The sequence below is a fragment of the Heterocephalus glaber genome, unplaced genomic scaffold (assembly GCF_053883595.1).
Source record: "Heterocephalus glaber isolate CG9 unplaced genomic scaffold, H.glaber_assembly_v1.0 deba00001457, whole genome shotgun sequence".
Lineage (NCBI taxonomy): Eukaryota > Metazoa > Chordata > Mammalia > Rodentia > Bathyergidae > Heterocephalus > Heterocephalus glaber.
The window spans coordinates 6,153,179-6,177,910 of NW_028258305.1; the positions used below are offsets into that span (position 1 = coordinate 6,153,179).

At 34.4% G+C, this 24,732-nt stretch overlaps 1 protein-coding gene across 11 annotated transcripts in view; it reads left to right on the plus strand.

Moving 5' to 3' along the window:
* The window catches only part of Wdpcp (WD repeat containing planar cell polarity effector), a 406,541-nt gene that overhangs the window by 62,829 nt on the left and 318,980 nt on the right, over positions 1–24,732 (plus strand). For 9 of the 11 annotated variants that reach the window (XM_087216012.1, XM_087216011.1, XM_087216010.1 and 6 more), the window contains 5 exons: positions 1,923–2,009; positions 5,356–5,403; positions 6,252–6,296; positions 7,872–7,942; positions 8,194–8,253. In XM_087216012.1, coding sequence (XP_087072138.1) covers positions 1,949–2,009; positions 5,356–5,403; positions 6,252–6,296; positions 7,872–7,942; positions 8,194–8,253 — 285 coding nt within the window. In that variant the 5' untranslated portion in view covers positions 1,923–1,948. Of the gene's footprint in view, positions 1–804; positions 859–1,922; positions 2,010–5,355; positions 5,404–6,251; positions 6,297–7,871; positions 7,943–8,193; positions 8,254–24,732 lie in introns of all 11 variants that reach the window. The other 2 variants (XM_087216008.1, XM_013074007.3) reach the window with 2 other exon arrangements.

A 24,732-nucleotide genomic window follows, 5' to 3' on the forward strand; every position in this document is an offset into this window, starting at 1 on the left:
GTTTCCTTCTGACCCTTTTCAACTTCATTTTTATATCACTTCCCACCAGGCACCTGGATCTGTTGTCATCCTTGGAACATGCCACCTTTTTATTCAAAATTACCATACCATATGTCTATATTCCAGTGCAGCAGATTGCTAGGGTTGCCACCACAGCCTCTGAAGTTACTTTGTGTAGATTTAAAGTCTGAGTCCACTACTTACTCACTAGTACCTCTCTGTTCCTCAGTTTTTCATTATAGAGATAGCTACTTAGAAGGGCAGCTATGAGGATTATGTGAGTTAATACCTATAAAATGTTTAGAATGAGTGTTACCTGCTGCCGTTTTCATCATCACCATCAACAATTAAATGGTAAAATCCTGTGCTTCTTTGCAGATCCACTAACATTTGTAACATCTCTGTAGCTTTCTTACACTCCCGCTGGTTGTGCAGGACTGCCATGTATTTCACTTTGCTGTTTCAATTCTTGGCACACTGTGTCTCCTTGCTTGAAAAAGCTCCTGTTTCTTGATGATTATCAGTACATTGAGGGCCTGTAAAGGTGAAGGTGGGCCAAAGAAGTTCTTACTATGTCTAATGCTATGTTTGATTATGACCCATATGAATGGTATGGGAAATAATTTTAGTTACTCCTAATGTTACAGAAGCTGAATGCTTTTTCCACAAAAAGATATCTTAAAATACTTTTCAAATTCCTTTTGTTATCTAGAAGTTTACTAGAAAGAACAGTCATGATTTCTATAATGTCTGTAATAAATTGCTATATGTATTTTTTTTTTTTGGTACCGGGTTGGAACTCAGGACCTTGCACTTCCAATGCAGGCGGCAGCACCACTGCGCTAAATCCCTTACCCTGTATGTATTTCTAATATTGAGCATAGTATACTAGTAAATTTCCAAGCAAAACATTTGAAAGTTACATCAATGTCTTATGAATATTTGTAAAATTGTTAGCTTCTTTTCTGACTCAGACTGGTCTCCCAAATTGATGAGATTCTGCTTAATTAATAAAAAAGTATCAATAATGCCTATAACTAGCTTCTCTTTTTAAAATGGGAGGAAATATAGGATGTACATTTTTACTACCTTTTTTTTAAATACTGCAGTTAGAGTGGATCCATTATAACATGAAGATTAACAAGATAATATCTGAGTGTTAATATGATTTTATACAATTTACTTTTTTCTTTTCTTTTCTTTTTTCGGTACCGGGGATTGAACTGAAGACCTTGCGCTTGCAAGGCAGGTGGCAGAACCACTGAGCTAAATCCCCCGCCCCCTGCAATTTACTTTTTTTTTTTTTTTTTGGTACCGGGGATCGCCTTGCGCTTGCGCAGCAGGCGCAGCAGGCGGCGAAACCACTGAGCTAAATCCCGGGCTCTGCAATTTACTTTTACGTCGTCCTGTGCTTCATGCAGTAGTAGCTGTATACCATTTGCCTTGCAAATTCCACTTTAAGTAGCTTGTTTGTATGTGAAAGATCTTAAAATGTTGCTTTATATATTAAAAATGCACCACAAAATGTTCTTGTACTTAACTACCCAACAAAACTTTCTTTTCCTTGAAATTGTAACTTAAAAATGCTTCAATACTAAATAATTCTAAATATGCTCAGCTTAATCAAGCATATCCTATTGAAAACCCATATATAGTATATATATATTTTTTTCTTACATACTATGTATTTTTCCTGACTATATTTCTCAATATGATAACATTCTAAATCCAGGAAAAAGAAATGTATTTTTCTTTTCCTAGAGTTTATTTCTGGATAGTTAAAACCAAATATATTAAAGTGTCTTTATTTCAAATATCAATAGGGTCAATTGATTCTTTTTACTATTTCTAGGGGGTCTTGATTTTATAGACAATAGAAGATAAATTAATTGGTCTCTTTTTTTGATTATTTTTTTAAACAGGACAGATTCCTTCTGCCATCAGATAGATGTCTTTCTGCTTGACTGAACTGCACCTGTGGTCTTTGAAGAATACTTTACACATTAGGGGTAAATAAGCTCTGAATCAAATATAATAGTTTAAAAATATGTTTCACCATTATAAATAAGTACTAGCAAAGATTGAAGCCTGGATTCTCTAGCTGGAGTTGTATTCTTTATCTTTTATAAAAAAATTGGTTGATGGAAAATGATTCCTTTTAATTACTCTTACTTATTTTTTTAGCTTGACTTAATTTTATTGGCTTAATATTTGCTTCCTGTTGTGATATTCATGTGTTTAATTTTTTCCTGGGATTATTCATAATAACAATAATCCTAAATATTTACAGGCTAGCTAATGGTAGACATTTCTATTTAATATTAAATATTTCAAATATATAGCTATGAAAATGCAATTATTTGTATGTTCTTTGCATTTCATATTCTTGGGAGTAATATGTTTTATCAATATTTATTAATATATGATCAAATATTTGATTAGAAAACATCTTTTTAAAGATCTTCTTTTATTATCCAAAACAACTTTTGTATTTAGGAAGACATTTTTATTCATATACCTTTTAAATCATTATTAAGAAATGGTTTACCTTGCAAAGTATTGTTTCTTTATATTGAGTATATAACTACAGATGGATGTCATATTTTCACCATTTATCTTAAAGTGCATAAGGATAAAACTCCCAGTTAAAGATTTAACACACATTTGCTTACTCCCAAAACTCATCTCAAATGAGAGTAAAGTAAATTAAATAAAGAAGGCAAAAACCTACAAAGAGTAAGAGAATAGCAAAGGGGACAGCTGCAGTTGGACAATTTTTGGAAGATGGAAGGAATGAAGGAATTATCAGACCTGAAAGATCTGATTATATCTTGGCTACAGAGAATTCCATTGACAACCAGTTTACATCTTAAAACTCTGGAAAGATAAAGAAATTCAGGGAGCCAGATTATTGCAGAAGATGGGTATGTAACATATAGGTGACAACAAAGGTACTTGAAGGTCCACAGAAGAAGTAGTGAAGGCACCTCTTGTGCTATGGAAGTATTTAATTAGGAAGGCTGAACTTGGGGACACCAGGGCCAGTGGAAGAAGACTTGCCTACCTGAAAGCAGGGATGAAATGTTGGATGCTGTTGGATGATATCTTCTTAATCCCACTTGGTTCTGAGAATGGCATACCCAGTTATACCATTTTCAAGAAAGAGTTTGAGGAATTTGTCTCTGAAGTGACTGCATGGTCCTTCAGAGACGACCTATCTACACTGACATTCGAGGGCATCCTTCAATGAAATACAGTACTCTGGTTCCTAGATGTTCAATGAAGCCCTCTCATTAACAAATCCTATTTATATACCCAGAGCTTCCAGTCAGCTTTTTGTTGTCTCAATTGTAAATATGAACAGACAGCTAAGGATCACCAGATACTTGAGGAATATCTTCAATAGGAAAGAAAACAAAATATATAAATGAGACAAAGGATTTCTGAAGAAACAAATGTCGGAAGGAAAAAGAATACGTAACAGAAACTTGAGGAAAGATACTGAATCCATGAATCATGAAACAAAACAGAAACTTCAGAAAGGATTTAAATTATACTAATCTCATAAGTTAAAACTGTGCAACAGATGGGCTAGAAATGTAGGTCAATGGTACAGCACTTGTCTAGCCCTGGGTTCAATTTCCAGCACAGCAATAAAATAAAATGAAAATAAAAAAATTTAAGAATATACATATAAAAAAATTAAGCAGTTGGGGGCTGTGGCACATGCCTATAATCTCAGCTAATCCAGAGGCGGGAGGATTGCAAGTTTGGGTCAGCCTGGTCAATTTAGACCCTGTCTCAAAAATAAAATCAAAAAATGGGGTGAAGATGTAGCTCAGAACTCCTTGGTTCAGACCTAGCATTAAAAAAAAAAAAAAAGCAAAAAAATCCAGAACTACCCACAAAGAAAGTGAACTTATTTTATTACTGGTGGGAATTCTAATTGAAGCATTTCTTCCCTGATCATAAGTGCATACTTTTCACCTTTCTCCTTCTCTTATACTCATGTCTAGGTTTTATACTTTTTTGAGACTTATGATCTTTCTTCACAGCTTTTTTTTTGGAGTTGTAGAAAATATCTAGGTGTATGGAATGATGGTACAATTCTAGCTTGGAATATTTTTAGTAGAGGATTTTTGTCACATGCATAGCGCCTGTGGTTCTTAGCTTTAAACAACAAATTTTTTATTGAAGTATATGTACTGAAAAGTATATAGACCATCCAGTATGTTGTGAACTATCAAAAGGAGGGCACACCTATAAAATCACTACCCAAGACAAGAACATTGGTACTCAGGAAGCCCTACTCACAGCTTTTCCCCATCCATCCTTAGCAGATATTTTCAATTTAACTGGTAGACATAAAACTGTATTCTTTGAAATTGTATGTTTTAATTAATGACATGATGAATAAAATAGGACTTCAGTAAGTATATGATTGACTGTATTGAAAAACAGTATGTGAAGAGTTAATTATAGCGGCTTTTTCTTTTTTTTTTTTTTGGTTTTATCAGTTTGAAAAACTGTGAAGCAGTCAGTCACCAGGGGGCAGTCTGTACTGCTTCCATTCCTTTAGAAACAGTTGTATGTGCCTTATGGTTGTAACTGAAAATTATTTTCCATGGAAGAAAACAAATGTTACTTCAATCAAAGAAATATTTCATTGTTCATAGATATGGTGAAAGTAGGCAAAATTATTATCTACTCCTGTATTTAAATGGCGAGAACAGATTTCTTGCTTAAATCAATGTCAACATCTGGAAGCCTAGCTTTTCTTCTTAGCCCCAGCAGAGCATCCACATTTGAATGAGTTTGGAAGCTTTTTGAATCTAAACAAGTGTCAGATAATAATTTATCTGTACTTCTCTATAATCCTCCCTTTCTTTCTTGCAGATTTTCCCCCAAATGCTGTATGACGGGAACTAGGCTAAATTGGAGAAAAGCAAGCCACAGCTTCGAATCCAACAGCTAGGGCATTTTCTTCCATCCACTGATTTCATTTGGCATTGCTTAGTGGCAGTTCCTTTTGGTAGCGCCCTGTGAAAAATATCGGAGGAAGTGTGAAAGAGAAAACTTGGTCTTCCTTGATTTCAGTTCTTTACTAATCTTTTCCTCATGCCATTCTAGTTTTGTGTAAATTTTTTCTCATTAGATTGATAAACTTTCCAGTTTCTGCATATCCCTAGAATAGATGAACCCATGTCCAGATGCTTTTGAGCTATTTTATTTCTAGTAACATAAGGAGACTGTTTCTGCTCCCCTCCCCATCCTTGCCTCCAATATAGTATGGTTTGGCTTCTTATTCTCCAGAACTTTTTACCATAATTTAATGTTATTTTACTCTTTCTATAGATAGAGACATCGGCATCTACCAGTATTATGACAAGAAAGATCCACCAGGTAAAGTATCTTTTCTACTCAATTAATTTCTATAAACTATTCTAAGCAACAAAATATTATTAAAAACATTTATGAGCTTTAGATAAATTCTAGAATTTAAACAAAATTCACTTTAGTTCTTTAGAAAAACAGTGAGGTTGTTAGCTGTCTGGTTCATATAAAATAAAGCAATATTGATAAAATGTTGTAGAAGAACATGAAAATTTTTATTGCTGATCAGGTTGATAAGAGGACAGCCTATTCAGGTTTATTTATTGGTGTCCCAGTAGAGGGCATTGTTAATGCATGGGTCCCACTCATCCTGGCCTCCTGGATCCTCATCTGATTATCTGAAATAGGCATTTCTGAGTGAATGATCAATTTTTGTTATCTGATTAATCCTGTTAATCCCAGAAGTTTTTTATGATAGGCCAAAAGGTCTCCCTAGCTAGAGTTACTTCCTAATCTGGTCTCTGTTGAAGTAGGGCTTGTTTGAGCATCCTGTGTGCTTAGTTTGGTGGTTAATAGGCTGACTTCATGGTTCTGATGACAGACTGCAGCAGCTTCTCTTCTGGGCTCGGTTGCAGTTCCTTTCCCTATCTGATGAGATCAGAAACTCAGGATATTGGTGTACCTGTTTTGCTCATAAGCCTTTTCATTGCAAGTTTAGGGAATATCTTTATGGTATAAAAACATCCACACTATGACATTTTCTCAACTATCCTTTATAAAGTTTAGTATAATTTATTAATCGCAATAATATGTGTAATAATCTGTTATATATGTACATATTAAAAATACAAGATACTATAATAAAAATGAATTCCATTTCTTTTATTTTTTTCATCTCTTCTCTGCCACAATGTCAGCGACAGAGCATGGTAACTTGGAGGAAAAGCAGAAACTAGCAGAATGTAAGCTTACTTTATAATTTTTTGGAATTATTATAAAACTAGAAAGTTCAGCATTATAAAATGTTATGATTTATGCACAAATCAGAAATGGTATTCTGTCCAAATTTCTTATAAGTACAAATTCCTATTGTTTAGGTACAGAAACTTGTGAATAGGAATTATATTTGTTAGGTCTTTCTAATTTACAACACTGGGGCCTCTGTGCCCTATTTTGGTAAGATATAAGCTTATGTAAACATAAGCTTTCTTAATGAAACATGTTTATCTTATTTAATATATTTAAAATACATGTATCATGCTTAAATTCTGATGATAACATTTAATTATTCATACTAGGCCTAAATTATTAACATATTTTACCCTTTTTAAGAAAATAAGATTTATAATTATCAATGTTTACATTTTATTTAATCCTTATCTCAAATATATAAATATATATATTAAATATGGCTGGAATATTATATGATTTTAATGACTTAAACATAATTTAAGGTTTTATTTGGAATATAGAGCTAAAAATCTCACTTGTTCTCCTGTTTTAAATGGTTGGACTGACATTTGACTTTTAAAGAACTGTATTAGTAGCTGCAACACAGATTTTAAAATTTGTACATATGTCTTGCACATCAAAATTATGTTTATAGAGCCAAATTAATTTGCTGAAATGATATATAGCAAATCTATACTCCAATTTAAAATCTGTATTACTATATGTAGATGAACACATAACAAACACTTATATACTCATTCACAACTTATTTAGAATGCAAAGATGAATTTATTTTTCTGATAAAATTGATATAATAGTTTATCATTCTCTCTCTCTCTCTCTCTCTCTCTCTTTTAGTCCTGGGGATCAAACCCAGCCCTTGCACACACTAAGCACATTGCTCTACCACCGAGCTAAACCTGTAACCCAATTTTATTAATTCTTTAAGAACAGAACTAGTTTTACTTTTTTTAAAGGGAAACATGACTCTACTAAATACGTTCATCTTTGAGTTAAATTTATTTAAAACAAAACGTGGTTACTTTATTACATGAATCATGTTATAGATTTTAAAAAGGCTATTAAAGAACATTATTAGTGCCAAATCTGTTAAAATTTGGATTCCCCTACTTTTTATATATGATACTTTAATCACATTTCATATATATATTTTTCTCACTGTATTTATTTACTCATGAGAATTTCCAGATCTGAGTGAGGCCACATGCAGAATTCTTTTTTAGATTGAGCATTCAGTTATTTACATGAAAAGTTTTCAGTGGTAAAGAGTGGGTCAGTAACTATTTTCAGTACTGCTAGATTCACAGTTCTAGCAGTTTCCCAGAGATTCTCTAAGCCTTGTTGGTTGTCATCATAAAATTATCATCAGGGAGATTGTTTTGTAGTAAAAATCCTGTTCCTATGACAAAGCCTTTTAAAAGGCTGTCATTTGATGATAGAAATGAAGCCCACTTCCTCTCAGTTATGGAGGTGTTTTATTTTAATCGTCCTAAAGCACACTGCTATGCAGAGTTTCCTTTTTAAAATCATATTTAACTAACTGGAGTACATGTTTTATTTGCCAGCACGAGATTATCCTTGGACGCTCAAAAATAGACGCCCAGAAAAACTTCGAGACTCACTCAAGGAGTTGGAGGTATCTTTCAAAAATTTTCAAAAATGGTAACAAACAAATCTGTTTTAAAATGTCTTTCAACAACTTTAATTTTCATAAAGGATCAACTCTCATGGTGATGATAGCTTTGCTTTTGTCCAGTGGAAAGTTCTAAAACAGTTGCATCTTTGTATGGCATGTTGATTTTTTTTCCTGTTGAATCAGAAGCACTTTAACTGATAATCACAATGTGTATAGCCAACTGCACTGTCTCTTTTTCTGTTGTTCCTTAGGAACTGATGCAAAACAGTCAATGTGTGCTGAGCAAATGGAAGAACAAATATGTCTGTCAGGTAAAATGGTTCGACAAGCTTTTCATTGTTTCAACAGTGGAGCTGAAAACTATGTAGTAATTGGTATTCTTGTGTTATGATAGGTGGTGAACAAAAACTTTTTAGGAGTGAATATTTCATAGTTTGAATTCTAGTCATACTGGAACTAACATGAGACAGATTGATGTAGGCTACCAGAGTATCTCATTAATCAGTGTGGTTCTGCTGACATACTATAAACACTAATAAAAAATTATTTCAGATATCATTTTTTTGTCTAAATTGTATTAGGTGTTTGGTGGCATAGATTTAAACATTTTGGGTGAAGATGTTGCTGCAGAATAAAATGTTTTTCAGTGTACCACCCTTCGTACGCATTTATGAATATGATGCTCATGGAGATCAACAAACAATTTAGAGACCTAATAAAACAAGACATTTTATCTTAGGGTTTAAACCTGCAAAGCTGTACTGTTTAATATGGTAGCCACTAGTTGTAACTAAGAAATAAACTTAAAATTCAGTTTCTCAGTTGCACTACCTGCATTTTGGTTGATCAGTAGCCACATTGTCCTACTGGACAGTGAAGATACAGGATGTTTTCATTGCAGAATATTCTGTTGGACAGTCCTATTATAGCCTACAAAAGATGATCTAGATATTAAATGGGCCTAGATATAGAACATAATCAGGACATAATAATTAGCATACATATTGGACAATTACCTTACCTTTGCTGATAATCTTAAAAAATACCATTTGCCTAGAAAAAAGTTGCTTGCTTGTGATGAAACGAATAATTATTAACATTCCATAAGTTGACATTACATCATTACTAATAATTGTAACTTATTTATGAAATCAAATATTCTGTTTCAATTTAAGTTTTTGTTTATAATGTGATATATGTGTAAACATTTTTGTTTTAAATTTAGGCCCATGATTCTATCCATAAATCTAAAAAACATAGTAATTACAAACATATCTTAATCTTCTTTTAGAATGTAGATTATCATTTTAATGAGTTGGGGCTTTTCCTCTTTTTTTTTTTTTTTGGTCTAAACCAGTTTGCCTTTATTTGTGGGGGTAGCTGTTTAGTTATCTCCTCAGTTGGCATAAGTTTTTACTTTTGAGACTGTTTACAAAGCCAATTGAATATTTTTAGAACAATAACACATTTTTTTTTTTTGGTACCAGTGATCGAACTCGAGTCCTTGCACTTGCAGGGCAGGCGGCAGAACTATTGAGCTAAATCTCCGGCCCTTAGAACAATAACACTTTTTAAATTTACCTTAAGATACTATTCAAAAGGATGTGATTGTTTTACAACGATAAATTGTTTGCATAAAAGAGTTTTAATCAAACTTAAAAACTAGAATACAAAATGTGCTCGAGAGAGTTTCAAACTTAGTGCAATTCAAACTTATAGTTCTTTTTTTTTCCATTTAGTTTATTGATTTTGGGTATACAATACAGTTACATTCGTCATTGGGATCTTGTACCTTTACATGATGTATCTTGGTTCTTATTTTTTCCCCATTCCCCTGCCCACCCTTCCCTATTTACAAAAACTTCGTTTCCATGTTTTTCCTTTTCTCATAATTTTTTCTTTTCCCTTGTTTCCTTTCCCCTTCGCCTCCCACTTCCCCTATTCCTTTAGACATTTTCTGCCTATTTCACAATATCAATTATACATTTTGATTCTTATTTACAGTTTTAGTTTTTCACACCAAAGAAACTATTCAGTATTTACACGTGCCCTATTTATTTCACTTAAGAGTGTGGCCTCAATGTGCATCCACTTAGCTATAAATGTCTCTGTTTTCTCATTCTTTATCGCTGAGTAGTACCCTGTTTTATTAAAAACCCACATCTTTTTTATCAAGTCTCCAGTTGATGGGCAATTGGGCTGTTTCCAGATTTTAGCTATTACAAACTGTGCTGCTAAAAACATAGGTACACATATATTACTGTGGTATGATTCTTTTAATTTTTTTTGGAAGATACCCAGTAGAGGAATAGCTGGGTCAAATGGGACTTCCAATCCTAGTTGTTTGAGGTATCTCCATGTTGATTTCCACAGTGGTTGCACCAGTCTGCACTCCCAGCATCAATGGAGAAGGGTTTCTTTCTCCTCACAACTCCACCAGCATTTGTTATTGGTTGATTTCATGATAGCAGCCATTCTTTCTGGGGTGAGGTGGAATCTCAGCATTGTTTTCATCTGCATCTCTCGAATGACCAGTGATGTTGAACATTTTTTTCATATGTTTATTTGCTGCTTTTACTTTTTTGAGAAATGTCTGTTCATTTCAGATGTCCATTTTTGAATTGGGTCTTTGAATTTGGGGGGCCTGATTTTTTTGAGTTCTTTATATATTCTAGATAGTAGACCTTTGTCTGAGGAACAGCTGGTAAAAATTTTTTCCCACATTGTAGGTTGTCTCTTAGCTCTGTTGGTGGTTTCCCTTGCAGAGGAGAAGCTTTTTAATATGAGATCCCAATTGTTGATTCTTTGTGCTAGTTCCCGTGCTACTGAAGATTTGTTCATTAAGTCCTTTCCTATGCCAGTGTCTTCGAGAGTTCTACCTAACTTGTCTTCTAGCAAGTTTAGTGTTCCTATTTTAATATTTAGCTCTTTAATCTACTTCGATTTTAGTTTAGTGCATGGTGACAGATAGGGGTCTAGTTTTAATCTTTGGCAAGTTGAAATCCAGTTTTTCAAACACCATTTATTAAAGAGGCTATCTTTCATCCAGTGAGGATGGTTGGCTCCTTTGTCAAAGATCAGGTAATTGAGTGTGTCTGGAGTTGTTTCTGCATCTTCTAATCTATTCCACTGATGCTCGGGTCTGTTTCTTTGCCAGTACCGTGCTGTTTTTATCAAACTTACAGTTCTTAATGCCATTACTCACCTTAAAAATAGGCTCAAAATGATTTGACTGGAGGGCAGGCCTACTAGCTATAATAAGAGGCATGTCTTATGGCCTCCACCCTTCCATCACACAGGCTAAGTTGGAACATGTCAGGTATCTTAAAATATGCAGTAGAGCACCCTAATAGACAAACTTTTTTAGATAGACTTCATTGCCTTTTCACTTAATACCACGTTGTGGGTTTATCTGGGTGGGGGGATGTTAGAGACACAGGCCCTAACTATTAAATTAATTCAATCAAGAAAAAGAATTTTCATGATAAAGTGTATACAAAACAACTTTTGTAATTTACACTGATCTGACATATTGGTTATTTAGTCTGGTAAACCTACTTTCCTTCCTTCCTTCCTCCCTTCCTCCCTTCCTCCCTTCCTCCCCCCCCTCCCCTCTCCTTCCCTTCCCCCTCCTTTTCTCCCTTCCTCTCTCCCTCTTTCCCTCCCTTCCTTCTTTCCTTCATACTGGGGATTGAACCCAGGGCCTTCACACTGAGCTATATCCCCAGCCCTTTTTTATTTTTTATTTTGAGACAAAGTCCTGCTAAGTTACTAGCATGCCCAGGCTGGGCTCTAACTTTTGATCCTCCTACCTCAGCTTCCCAGAGTGCTGGAATTACCAGCATAAACCACAGTGTCCAGCTTGTGCTTTATTTCTATGATGGATAAGATATTCCTAAAACAGACCTTTTATTCCCAGCATATTTCTTATGTAATATATTGTAACAAGATTATTTCTGCCCTCAGATCCAGGTCAATCCTTAGATCTTCAGGGCCTTTGAGAGACCTCTAACAGTATTCTTCTATTTCTTTAGTTTCTAAACAGGACTTTTAGCTAAGTCTTTTAGAAATATGTGAGTGTTCTATTTCTAAAGAAATCTAATATTAAAAACATATGCTAATATTAGAATAAGTTAAAAATTTGATATTCAAGCTAGATTTTTAAGAAAACAATCCTCGGGCTGGGGCTTTAGCTCAATGGCACCACGCCTGCCTTGTAAGAGCAAGGTCCTGTGTTCAATCCTTGGTACGAAAAAAAAAAAAAGAAGAAGAAAGAATCCCTTAGCCAGTTAATTTAAATTAGTATTAGATTTTATTAAATTGTACTTACTTGTAAAATAAGCCATTTCATCTGAGGGGCCTCCTTTGTGTACCCATTGAAAGAAGTAATTCCAAAGGTAACACAGCACAAATTCTGTAGTGATTTCCCTAGGCAGTGATTTTCCTATTTAGTTCTAACATGGCAGAACTTAACTACAAAATGTTTTATAATTCTTGGAAAAGAAGTGAAAAATTACTGAGCATTTGTAGGAATACATTTGAACTCCTAGTCTTGACTTTAAATTAGGCCACTCCTCTGTTACTGTAAATCTTTACCCTAAAGAAATGATAAATTTAGGATTTAGGGTATTTATAATGGTTATGTTTTGTCTTCCAGAAATCTTTAAATATCCAATTGTTTAGACATCTGTGAAGTGGCTACAGCAAAAGAAAGGATTTTACAGGATGCAATGTGAGCTCAGATTTTTCCCTAAGTCAAATAATGAGATATAAAGGTTGTCATCATCACCAAACTTAATGTTGCCAAACCAATGACCTATAAATCGTGTACTAATAAAATACTGTACCATTTAAAAAAGTATTCCCTCTACTTGTAAATTCAGAACAGTTTAAAATTTATAATTTACTGATACATAAATTTGGAGTAAAAATTATCTTTTGAGGTTAGTTTTTCATGCTACACCTGTTCCTAGTTTGAGATGCATTAAAAATGTGAGATACAACTTAGAGTTGAGTTTTACCTCCTATTAAATATGCTGCTCATTGTTTGTTGTCTCCTAAAATCATTTAATTAATAGAAAGCATTTAATAATTTCTTGCCTTGAATTTCTTAAAATGTTTCATAAACTTTTCTAAAGGAAAAATAGTTTCATTTTTAAAACACTACTAAAGTTGAACACTTTGGTAGAATTTTTAAATTCTTCATCAAATATTGTGCTTTAAGTCATCTTCATGTTTTCATATTGCTGCCTAATTAGTTTAAAACAATATTTTCATTAAGCACAGATATAACTTCACACATGTTGATTTTAGAGTAAATTATTTGACTCAGGTACATACATTTAGCTATAAAAGTATATGACACTCAACTGTATTCTGGTTTCTCTCTATAACAATTTTGTATTTCTAGGCACAAGCTTATAATGCCAAGGCAAGATAGTGTCCCTGTTTAATTCCTGTAATGAGTTCTTTGACAGGCTGTATAAAAAAATGCAAATTATTTTCCAAGTCTATAACAGATAAATTGTGGGCTAATGGAACTCTTTTGATTATCACATCTTTATTTGTAGAACCTGATCTTTCTTGTTATCAAATTATGTGAAAATCAATTTGGTTTCCTCATAAAATAGTAAAAGAGAAACCATTATGTTTAGTTACAGATATTAGTAATAGAATAATATTTACATAAAACCCATCACACAATAGTTATTTCCTGCCAGTGTTGTAGGAGGCACTGTGAAAGTCACCAAGGAAGTATAAGGTGTGGCCTGAGTCCCAGTATAACCTAGTCAAAGAAAATAGACACATGAAATCGCTAAAACACTAATGAGTGTTTAGCTGTATGAAACCAAGTAAAAAATAGTAGAAGCTAGAGAAAGCATGGGCATCAATGTAATCTGAAATAGTTAAGAAAATTTTTGAACAGAAGTTACAATTTTACTTAGACCTAGAAGGACATATAAAATGTGGTTCAGTTAAAGGTAAAGTGCAGTCCAGAAAAGGGGAATTAGATAAACTGAGATTAAATGGGTGTCTTCATGGTAGTGAGGAGTTGGGCCCACTTGAGGACAAATGGTTCATGTTAGAAAATGATTTTGAATGTTACACTTAAGTAGTGATAATTATTCTGTAATACTATAAATAGTTTTATGTCAGGAAAATGCCATATTTAAATAAATTAGACTTAAGGAGGATTAGCCTGGCAGTGGGCTGTACGTGAAAACATGAAGACCAGAGACGATTAGTACTATAAGGCTGAAGTGCACAGAGCTTTGAAAACCAGTAAAGAAATTTAGAATCATGGGAAAAAATTTAGTTTGCATGTGAAGTGACTAATGATATTTTTGGAAATATGAAGCCAGAGTGAAAGGTTGGAGTTGAAAATTTTGGAAGAAATAACCAAAGAGATATCAAAACCATCTAAATTGATACCTCATGCAGGGAAGTAAGTATGGGAGAAGAACTAAGACCCAAGGGCACTTCTACTTAGGGAATGAGAGGAAAATCAAACCAGCAAAAGAAGCAGAAAGAGCAGTCAGAGTAGTGAAGGACTGTAGAGAAACTTGTTTCTCTAAAAACCAAAGGGTTTAGAAGTCAGGGGTCCTGAGAAAAGACTTCAGGCAGATTCTTTCTCATTTAATATTTAAGTACCTGTAAGTCTCAATGTTGTTATTAAGCTGTCTGTCAACAGGACTTATTGAGGCTCAATAATAGCCATCTTTTTTTTCTTTGGTACCGGGGATCGAACTTGGGTCCTTGAGCTTGTGCAGCAGGCGTCGAAACCACTGAGCTAAATCCCCAGCCAATAATAGCCATCTTTATATTAGGGACCGTTGAAAATTTAAGTAGAATTCTTACCTTTCTTTTTTGGGGAGTACTGGGGATTGAACTCCGGACCTTGCAATTGCGAGGCAGGCACTGGAACCACTGAGCTAAATACCCGGCCCTAGAATTCTTACCTTTAAAGAATTTTATATATATTTGGGAAGCAAAACTAATATGTAAAATTAAAGAATAATTTGAGGTTAAATGTTACCTTTCTTCTTCTTTCTTGTTGTTTTCTGTCTTCTGTAATGTCTTCGCTCACCTTCCCTCTTCCCCTCCCCTATTCCCTTCCTTCTTCCCTCTTGTCTTCTCCCCCTCTTCTCTTCCCTCCTCTCTTTTTGTAGTATTGAGAATTGAACCCAGGGCTTTTGCACTGAGCTACATCTCTGGCCTTTATAATTTTTAAATTTTGAGATAAGGTCCTGCTGAGTCTCTAAATTGCCCACATTGGGCTTGAGTTTATAATCTTCCTACCTCAACCTCCTAGAGTTCTGAGATTACACTGTATGTGGCTTAAATGTTACATTTCTTGATGGAATATCTAAACGCATCTAAAGTTCAAGGATTATTGCTAACTAAAGTTGTTAAGATTTCATAGAGGAGACTGAACTTAAACTGGACCTTCAAGGAAGGATGTAACTTATGCAAGTAAGAAGGAAAAGGAGGACATTCCTGGTCATGAGGGAAAGTGTCACCAAAGAGAAATCATCTTAGATGACTAAAAGACAAAGGTTAAAAAGGTAGCCCAGAAAGATTTCTTTGTAGACATTTATTTGATGACCTCTCTTGACCTATACTAACAATATTATTTGCTCAGGGGTTGGGCTGGTTTCACTTTTATGATAAACAAATGAATAACACTGTTCCAGGAACTGAGTCATTGAAATTCAGGCAATGTGTAGCATTTTAGTACTTTGTTTTCTTGCTTAAAAAAATATTAGTAGGTTTCTGTAAAATTACAAAAATGACAGATATATAAGAAAGAAAAAATTTGAAAACTCAGAAAAACCTAAATGGGCATAAATCATCTAATCCAACTACTCAGTATTTCCTCGTCTTTATCATTTGATGTTTCCCCTTTTATTATATACAAGTATGTATAAATATTTGCTTAACAGACTGCATATTTGATATGCATACTGTGCAAATGGTTTAAATTTCTAAATGTGCAATATTTGAACTTAATTAATATGTTACATATATTTATATGTCATAAAATAAACACATGGGCTGGGTAGGGTGGGCATGGTGGTACATCCCTATAATCCCAGCATTTTGGGATGATGAGGCAGGAGGATTGCAAGTTTGAAGCCTGGGCAACTTAGTGATGTAGTGAAACCTTGTCTCAAAATAAAAAATAAGGTGGGCTGGGTATTTGAAGGCCCTGGATTCAGTCCCTAGTACTACAAAGATAAATAAACACATAAACCCCACAGTGAGCTACTGAATTAGATCATCACCAGTTTATCGTTGAACCTGTTTATGTGTTCTTCCATCTAGTTGCTCTGGTCTCCTCAACTACAGACAGTTTTTAGTTTGGGGGTTTCTTTGAATGAGAGTCTTTATACATTACCCAGATTGGCCTCAAACACTTTAGCTTAAGTGATCTTCTTACTACAGCCTCCTCAGTAGCTGAGAATAAAGGTGTGCTACCATGTCTGGCTCAAATGATTTTTAAAAAAGCATTTTTTTAAAATCCTAGCTTTAAAATAGAGGGCAACAATGAGCTTTTCCCCACCCAGCAGATAACCAAATATTTAAGCTGAACAATATATATATAAATTTGCCTTGGGGCTCTCTTCTCAAAGCAAACTCTTTAAAGGCATTTAGCCTTTTATATTTTTGAGCCTTCAGTGGATGGAGTCTGACCATTTCTTGAGATGCCCTGAAAGCATCTTTCCTATTGTCCTGATGCAAAGCACTTGGCATCTTTTTAATGCCAGTCTTTTCAGCAGCTATACTGTCCTTTTGCCCCAACTTCCTTTCAGGTGAAACTAAAAAACTTTTCAGGTCTTTTGGCTCTACTTTTTGCTCCAGACTCTCACTGTAGATCTGGTTGAAAGCAGCCATGCTGCAGCCTGCATTTTGTACTATCTTGAAATATCTTCTGCCAGATTAATTAGTCCATCATCCTTGATCTTAGTCTTCTGCTGATTCTTAGGACATGGGCAAAACGTAGACAACTTTTATGCTAGAATATAACATAATGGCCTCTAATTCAAGTCCAACTGTCTGGGTAGTCCTTCTTTTCAACTGAAACCTCTTGCACCAGGGCTTTACTCTCTGCATTCCAATCAGCATTATGGTCTTTTGAGCTTCAACTAGAATCAGCCAAGCTCTGTGTATGGCATTTTAGGGGTTCTCTGGTCCACATCTCCAAACCTTTCCAAATTCTTCCTGCAAACCAGTTCCAAAGGCTCTAAAGCACACTGTCAGGTACAGACATAGTAACAACTCTGCTTCTCTGTTACAGTGGATCCTTGACTTATGAACTCTATCAGTTCCTGAGGGCTATGTTGTAACTCAAGTTGGTTTTAAGTCAGGATAGCTTACATCTGGATGTTTACCTGGGTAAACGCTCTAGACAACAAGAAACAGATTAATCTTCCACTAATTTAATTGACCCACGTTGTTCGTACGTCAGGCTAGTTGTAACTTGAGGGCCCACTGTACCACTCATTTATATTAATAACTTTCCCATTGCTGGGATAAAATACTCAACACCTGCAGCTTAAAGGAGTAAAATTTATTTTGGCTCACAGTTTTAGTCCATGCATGCTTGGCTATTGCCAAGGCAGAAACATCATGGTGGAAGGGCATAGTGGAGGAAAGTTGCTCATCTCGTGGCAGCCAGGATGCAGAGATAAGGAAGGGGCCAGGTAGGGAGATACAGCATTCCCCCAGTGACACACTCTTCCAGCCAGGTTGTCCTAACTACACATTAGCTATGAACTCATCAGCAAATCAATCCACTGATAAGTATAGCACCTCCATGATCCAGTCATCTTCTAAAGCCCCACCTCTGAATACAAGAGACTGTTGGGGACATTTTAGATTTAAATAATAAAAGCCTTATTTTTATTTTGCATGTAGATAACCAGTTTCCCAGTACCATCTTTTCAGAAGAGACTGTCCTTGCACATTGAATGGTCCTGACACCCTTGTTGAATATCATTTGATTAATTGTATATGTGAGGGTTTATTTCTGGAATGGAATATATTCAATTGGTTTATGTGCCTGTCTGTATTTCAGTAACATTCTCTTTTTAATACCATAGCTTTGTAATTTGGGTTTTTTGTTTGTTTGTTTTTTGTTTTTTAAGACAGGGTCTCGCTATGTAATTCAGGGTGGCCCTGTACTCACTATGTAGCCCAGGCTGGCCTTGAACTCAGGGCAATCCTCCTGCCTCAGCCTCCCAAGTGCTGGGATTATAGGCATGTGCCACCATGCTCAGCTGTAATTTGTTTTGGAATAAAGAAATATAGGTCCTCCATTTTGGTTCTTCTTTTTCAGAATTTATTTTTGTTTATTTATTTTGCTATTCAGAGTCACTTCAGATTCCCAGTCAGCTTTTAAATAGGCTTCAACTCTTTTCTGCTTGCATAGATAAACACAACTCTTATTCAGTCCTGTATTCCATTCAAGGTAACTTCATGTCTTATCCCTTTCCTACAGAGTCACATTTCTCAAAGAAATGTCTCCATCTGGAATCACCATTTCCTTATTGCGTACTTAACATTTAGTCAACATCAGTTGACTAAAACTTTCACTAAGATTGCAGAAAACTTCTGCATTACCAAATCCAGTGAACTTTAAAAAAAAATTCTCATTTTATACACAACAGCACTTAACATTACTCACTACTCCTTCAATGCTGAAATACTTCGTCAATTTCCATGGTACTTTACTCTGTCATTGTTCTTTCTGCTGTGCTAACAATTCTCTTCATTTTAGGTCCTTTCTCCCTTTATCTACCCTTGAGTGTTGAACTTCCTTCAAGGCTCAATTCTAAGCCATCTCTTTTCCACTCTGAACTGTGGAGTTTTCAAATTTATACCCATGGCTTCAGTGTCTTCTCTCTAGAGCCCATACCTTCCCCTATAGTCCAAAGCCAGCTGCCTACTTAATGCCTCCACTTGAGCACCACAGAGATACTTCAACCATAGTACCTGTAACTATATACAGTATACCACCCCCCTAAAGTCACAGTTCAGAGTTTGCAGCCTCACTCATTCTTGGAATTTTCCTTAGAATGTAACTAATAATTGTTCATGAAAACCCCCCAAATTTTGAGAAAACCGCAAATAGCCCCTGCAGTTGTTTTTTTGGGGTTTTTTTGGATTTGTTTTTGTTTTTTTGGTGGGAGGTTTGCAAGCAGCCAATCTCAGAGCATTATTCAGTTCTTCTTGCTGCCGATTTGCTGCTGCCCTGTAATCCACCTCCCAGTAGATGTACCAACATTCCCACATCATAACAGGTTGGTGTACTGCATGTAGCTATCTCAAATGTTCTTGATTTTGTTCTTCCTAAAGCCCTGAGATGTCGCCAAAATGCCCTGCACCTTCTAAGGCTTTGTTAATACAGTATTTTATTAAATTGAATTACATAACTATAAGATAGCATATTTAAAGTTTAAACTATAAAAATAGTCATTTTTTGACCATATCTGAAATTGGTAGTTTTTACAATTCAAAGGTGCTCTAGGAACATAAACCCCTGTGAATTTCGGGGGTCCACTATATTTGGATCTCAGATTTTTCATTATGTTCTTTTGTATAATTAATTGTTATTTTGGATTATTCCAAAAATTAAGTCATTAAATAAATTTTATAAACTGTAGCCAGATGCTACTCCTAAAATAAAGGCAAAATAAACTGGTCCCAACTTACCTTTTAAAAGTTCATCTCTCTTTAAACCTCAATGCCTCAGCCACCTTGAACACCTATAAATCCTTCATACTCTACCTACTTCCTACTAGTCATTTACATAAACCATGTCCCTGCTTACCGGACCATTTAGTCTTCCTTTCATGGTGGTAATGCGTTTTTAACCTTACATCCCAGACTACCAGTTACTGCATCTTCAAGGAGGCCTTCCCTGATGAATTCTGTCCTCTATTATTAGGTTTTGTTAGAACATCCTGCACTTTTTGGGGGCAGTATTGGTTTTATATTATTTTCTAATTGTTGTGTATTAGTAGTGCAGAATAGTGACATTTGTGATGTCATATTGGTACATGCATATAACCTATTTTGATTACTTTCATGTGAATTACCCCCTCCTTTCCCTCCCACTTCCTGTAAGTCCCCCTCCCTATAACTAGAAGACCACCTTCTAGCTTTCTGTCCCCTCTTCTTTGTTTTTGTATGTATGTACTTATTTTAGGTTGCATATATATGACAATAATGTGATTTTAACTTTCTGAGATTGCTTATTTTGCTTACCATGGTGGTCTTCAGTTCCATTCATTTTCCTGAAAATGACACGATTTAGTTCTTTATGACTGAATAATATTTTATTATGTATATATGCAACATTTTCTTTATCCATTCTTCACCTTTTGATGGTTTCCACAGTTAGCTATTGTCAATTGTGCTACTATAAACATGGATATGCATATATCGCTATTATACGCAGACTCTCATTCTTATAGGAATGTACCAAGGAGTGGTATATCTGGAGCAGATGGTATACAGTATCTATTTTTAGTTTTTTGAGGAATCTCTATTCTGATTTCCGTGGTGGTTGTACTGGTTTACATTCATACTCACAGTTTAGTAGGGTTCCTTTTCCCTTGCATTCTCAACAGCATTCTTTGATTTTAGTATTCTTTATGAAAACCATTCTGACTGGATTAAGATGGACTGTCAGTGTTGTTTTCATTTGTACTTCCCTAATGCTTAAAGATTTTTTTTATATTGGCCATTTATATATCTTCTTTTGAGAATTATCTGTTCACTTCATCTACCCATTTGTTGACTGGAGTATTTGATTTTTGGTGTTAAACTCTTTATATTCTAGATATTAATCCTCTATTAGAAGAGTAGCTAGCAAAAATATTCTTTGATTCTGTAGGTTATGTCTTCACTCTGCTATTATTATTATTTTGTGCAGAAGCTTTTTTTTTGGAGGCAGGGTACTGGCAATCAAGTTCAGGACCATGTGGTTGCAAGACAGGTGGCAGCACCACTGAGCTAAATCCCCGGCCCTGTGCAGAAGCTTTTTAATTGGATGTATTCCCATTTGTTGATTCTTGATATTATTTTCTATGCTATTGAAGCCCTGTCCAGGAAGTCTTTGCCTATGCCTATGACTTCAAGTGTTTTTCCTTTTTTTTTTTTTTCTGAAGTTGTATGTTTTCCTGTCTTATATCCAGGTGTTTGATCCATTTTGATCTGATTTAGTATAGGGTGAGTAATAAGAACTTTTCATTTCAGTCTTTGGCATGTGTATATCATGTTCTCCTAGCACCATTTGTTGAAGAAGCTGTCTTTTTTTCTCCAATGTATGTTCTTGGCCCCTTTGTAAAAATCAGATGGCTCTATGTGCATGGGTTTGTTTCTGTGTCATCTGTTCAGTTCCATTGGTCTGTATGTCTGTATTTGTATCATACCACTTCTACTTTTTTTTCCCTATGGCTTTGTAATATAATTTGAAATTAGTTATTATGATACCTACAGGAATGCTCTATTTGTTAGTATTGCTTTGGCTGTTCTGGCACTTTTGTGCTTCTGTATGAATTTTAGGAGTTTTTCTTATTCTGAAAAGGATGTCATTGGTATTTTTAATAGGGATCACATTGAATCTGTTGATTACTTTTGGTAATATGGCCATTTTCACAGTAGTGGTTCTACCAATCCATGAATAAGGGAGATTTTCCAATTTTTTTTTTTTAATTTCTTTTTTCAGAATTCTGAAATTTTCATTGGCGAGTTCATCACCTTCTTGGTTAGGTCGATTCTTAGTTATTTTTTTCTTGGAGCTATTGTAAATGGAATTGTTTTCCTGATTTCTTTCTTAGTTGGTGCATTATTGGCATTTGGGAAGCTATTGATTATTGTGTGTTGATTTTGTATCCTGCCACTTTGCTGAATTTATTTATCAGATTTAAGAGTCTTCTGGTGGAGTTTTTAGGGTCATATCATCTGCAAATGGGATAATTTGACTTTCTTTTTTTCTATTTGTATACTTTTAAAAAATTTCTTTCTCTTGCCTAATTTTCCTGCCTAACATTTTAAGTACTACATTGAAAAGGAGTGGTAAGAGTAGACACCCTTCTCTTCTGATTTTTAGTGAAAATGCTTTCGGTTTTTCCCCATTCAGCATGATCTTGGCTGTGGGTTTGTCCTATATGGCTTTTATCAATTTGAGGAAAGATGCCTCTTTACTTAACTTTCTTTAGGGTTTTTAATCACAGAGGGATGTTGAATTTCGTTGAAGGTTTTTTCTGCATCTGTTGAGATAACCATGTTTTTTTTTTTAACTTGGTTTTCCTTATGTATTATGTTTTATTTATTTATTTACATCTAGAATCATCTTTGTATCCCTGGGATGGAACTTACTTGGTTATGGTGTATGATTTTTTTAATGTATTGTTTAACTCTGTAAAAATGTTACTATTTTGTCTGTGTTTGTAAAGGATTTTGGTCTGTAATTTTCTTGTAGTCCTTATCTGGTTTTGATACCAAAGTAATGCTGGCTTTGTAAAAAGAATTTTGGAGCATCTTTTTTTTTCCTCACTAATTTCTGGAAAATTTTGAGGAGCATTGATTTTAGTTCTTTAAACATCTGGTGAAATTCAGCAGTAAATTCATAGTGTTCGAGGCTTTTCTTCATGGGGAAGATATTTATTACTATTTTAATCCCGTTGCTTGTTATTGATTTCCATAGGTTTTCTTTTTGTATTTTCTTGGTTCAATTTAAGTAATTCATATGAGTCTAGAAATTTATCCTTTTCTTCTAGACTTTTCCAGTTTATTGGAATATATCTTCAAAATAGTTTCTAATCCTCAGTATTTTAGGGATGACATGATTTTGCCTCTTTTATTTCTAATTTTATTAATTTGGAGCTTCTCCATTTTGGTAGGTTTGACTAAAGATTTATCAATCTTTATATTTTCAAAGAATCAGCTCTTTGATTCATTGATCATTCATTTTGTCGTTTAGTCTCTTTTTCATTTTTTTATTTCCGATATTTATTTTTTCTTTCCTTCTACTTGGCTTAGATATGGTTTGGTCTTATTTTTCTAGGACCCTGAGAAGCATCATTAGGTTATTTATTTGGAATCACTCTTGTTTTTCTGGTGTATGGGGGATGGTTTTAAACTTCTGTCATAGGACTGTTTTTCTTGTGTTCTGCAGATTCTAGTATGTTGTGTTTCCATTATGGTTTGATTCTACTAATTTTTAAATTTCTCCCTTGATATTTTTGATGACCTGCTGATCATTCAGCAGTTAATTCTGTGTTTTTTGACATATATACATACACATATAAACATACATACATGCGTACATACATATATCATATGTACAAGCTACCCCTGCTTGCTTTTAGGCTTCACCTGCTTCGAGTATCCTTTTCTGTTCTTTCATTGTCATTTTCTTTCTCTTTCTAGCTGAGGTGTATGTCCTGCATGGAACATGTAGTTGGGTCTTGTTTTTTCATCCCTTCTGCCAGTTTCTCTATTTTTTATTGGAGATTAAAAACGATTTACACTGTGTTACTATTGAAAGGCTTTTGCTTATCCCAGTCATTTTCTTGGGGTTCTTTTTTGTGTGTGTGTTTGATTCATTCTTGATTTTCATTTGTTTATCCACTCTCCCAGTTAGATTTATTCTTTTCCTTTGTTGCATGGTTTTCCCTCTCCTCTGTGTTTAGGATTCCTTTAAGTACTTTCTACAATACTGGATTTGTTACCAGTTTCTTTAGTTTATCTTTATTTGGGAAGATCTTTATTTCTTTGATTTTGAAGGACAGTCTTATAGGCGTCTAAGTTGACAATTATTTCCTTCCAGGTTTGAAATATATCATTTAGGGCCTTTAGAGTTTCGGTTGAGAAATATGGTGTTATTCTAATGATTTTGCTGTTACAAGTGATTTGGCATTTCTAATAGTTTTTAATATTTTTTCTTTGTTGTGAATTTTTGCCAATTTGACTATAATATGTTGTTGAGAGGTTCTTTCCTGGTCATATCTATTTGGGATTCTGAATGCCTCCAGTACCTAGTATCTATCTCATTCCCCAGATTTGGGAAATTCTCTGATATAATTTCAGTGAATAGATTTCTTTGTCATTAGCCTGTACTTCCACACCTTTCCTGAGATCAATCATTCTTTAATTTATTCTGTTAGAGTTGTATAGGAGCTCTGGCATAATCTTTTCATTGTTTCTTGTTGTTTTTTCATTATTACTGACTAAATGTTCTAGTACATCCACATTGTCTTCAACCCCTGTTATTTTTTCTTCTAATTCATCTTGCCTACTGCTGAGACTTTCAGTTGAGGTTTTTATTTGATTAATTGAATGTTTCATTTGTAGTATTTCTGTTTCTTTTCCAGAACTCCTGTCTCTTCACTGAAATGGTCTATCATATCCAGTACTGTCTTCCTTAATTAATCAGCTATTTATTTGTATCTTCTTTGAATTGATCATTTTACTAATTAATTTTACTTTTTTGTAATCTTCTTTGATCTTATTTGATCATCTTGACTTATCACTTTTTAAAATCTTTGTCTGGAATTTTGTCCACTTCAATATCTGTGGGATTAGTTTTGGAGGCGTTATGAAGTTTTGGTTGCATTTTGTTGTCTTGTTTTCTTATGTTTCTTGTGGTTTTTTTGTTCAAGTTTTCAGATCAGTTGGGATGGATATCTCTACCTTGATTGTGTTGAGGTCTCTTCAGAGAATGATTTTGTCTTGTGATGGTCCCTCAGCTTTGGGTGTGTCTCAGCATAAGAACACCC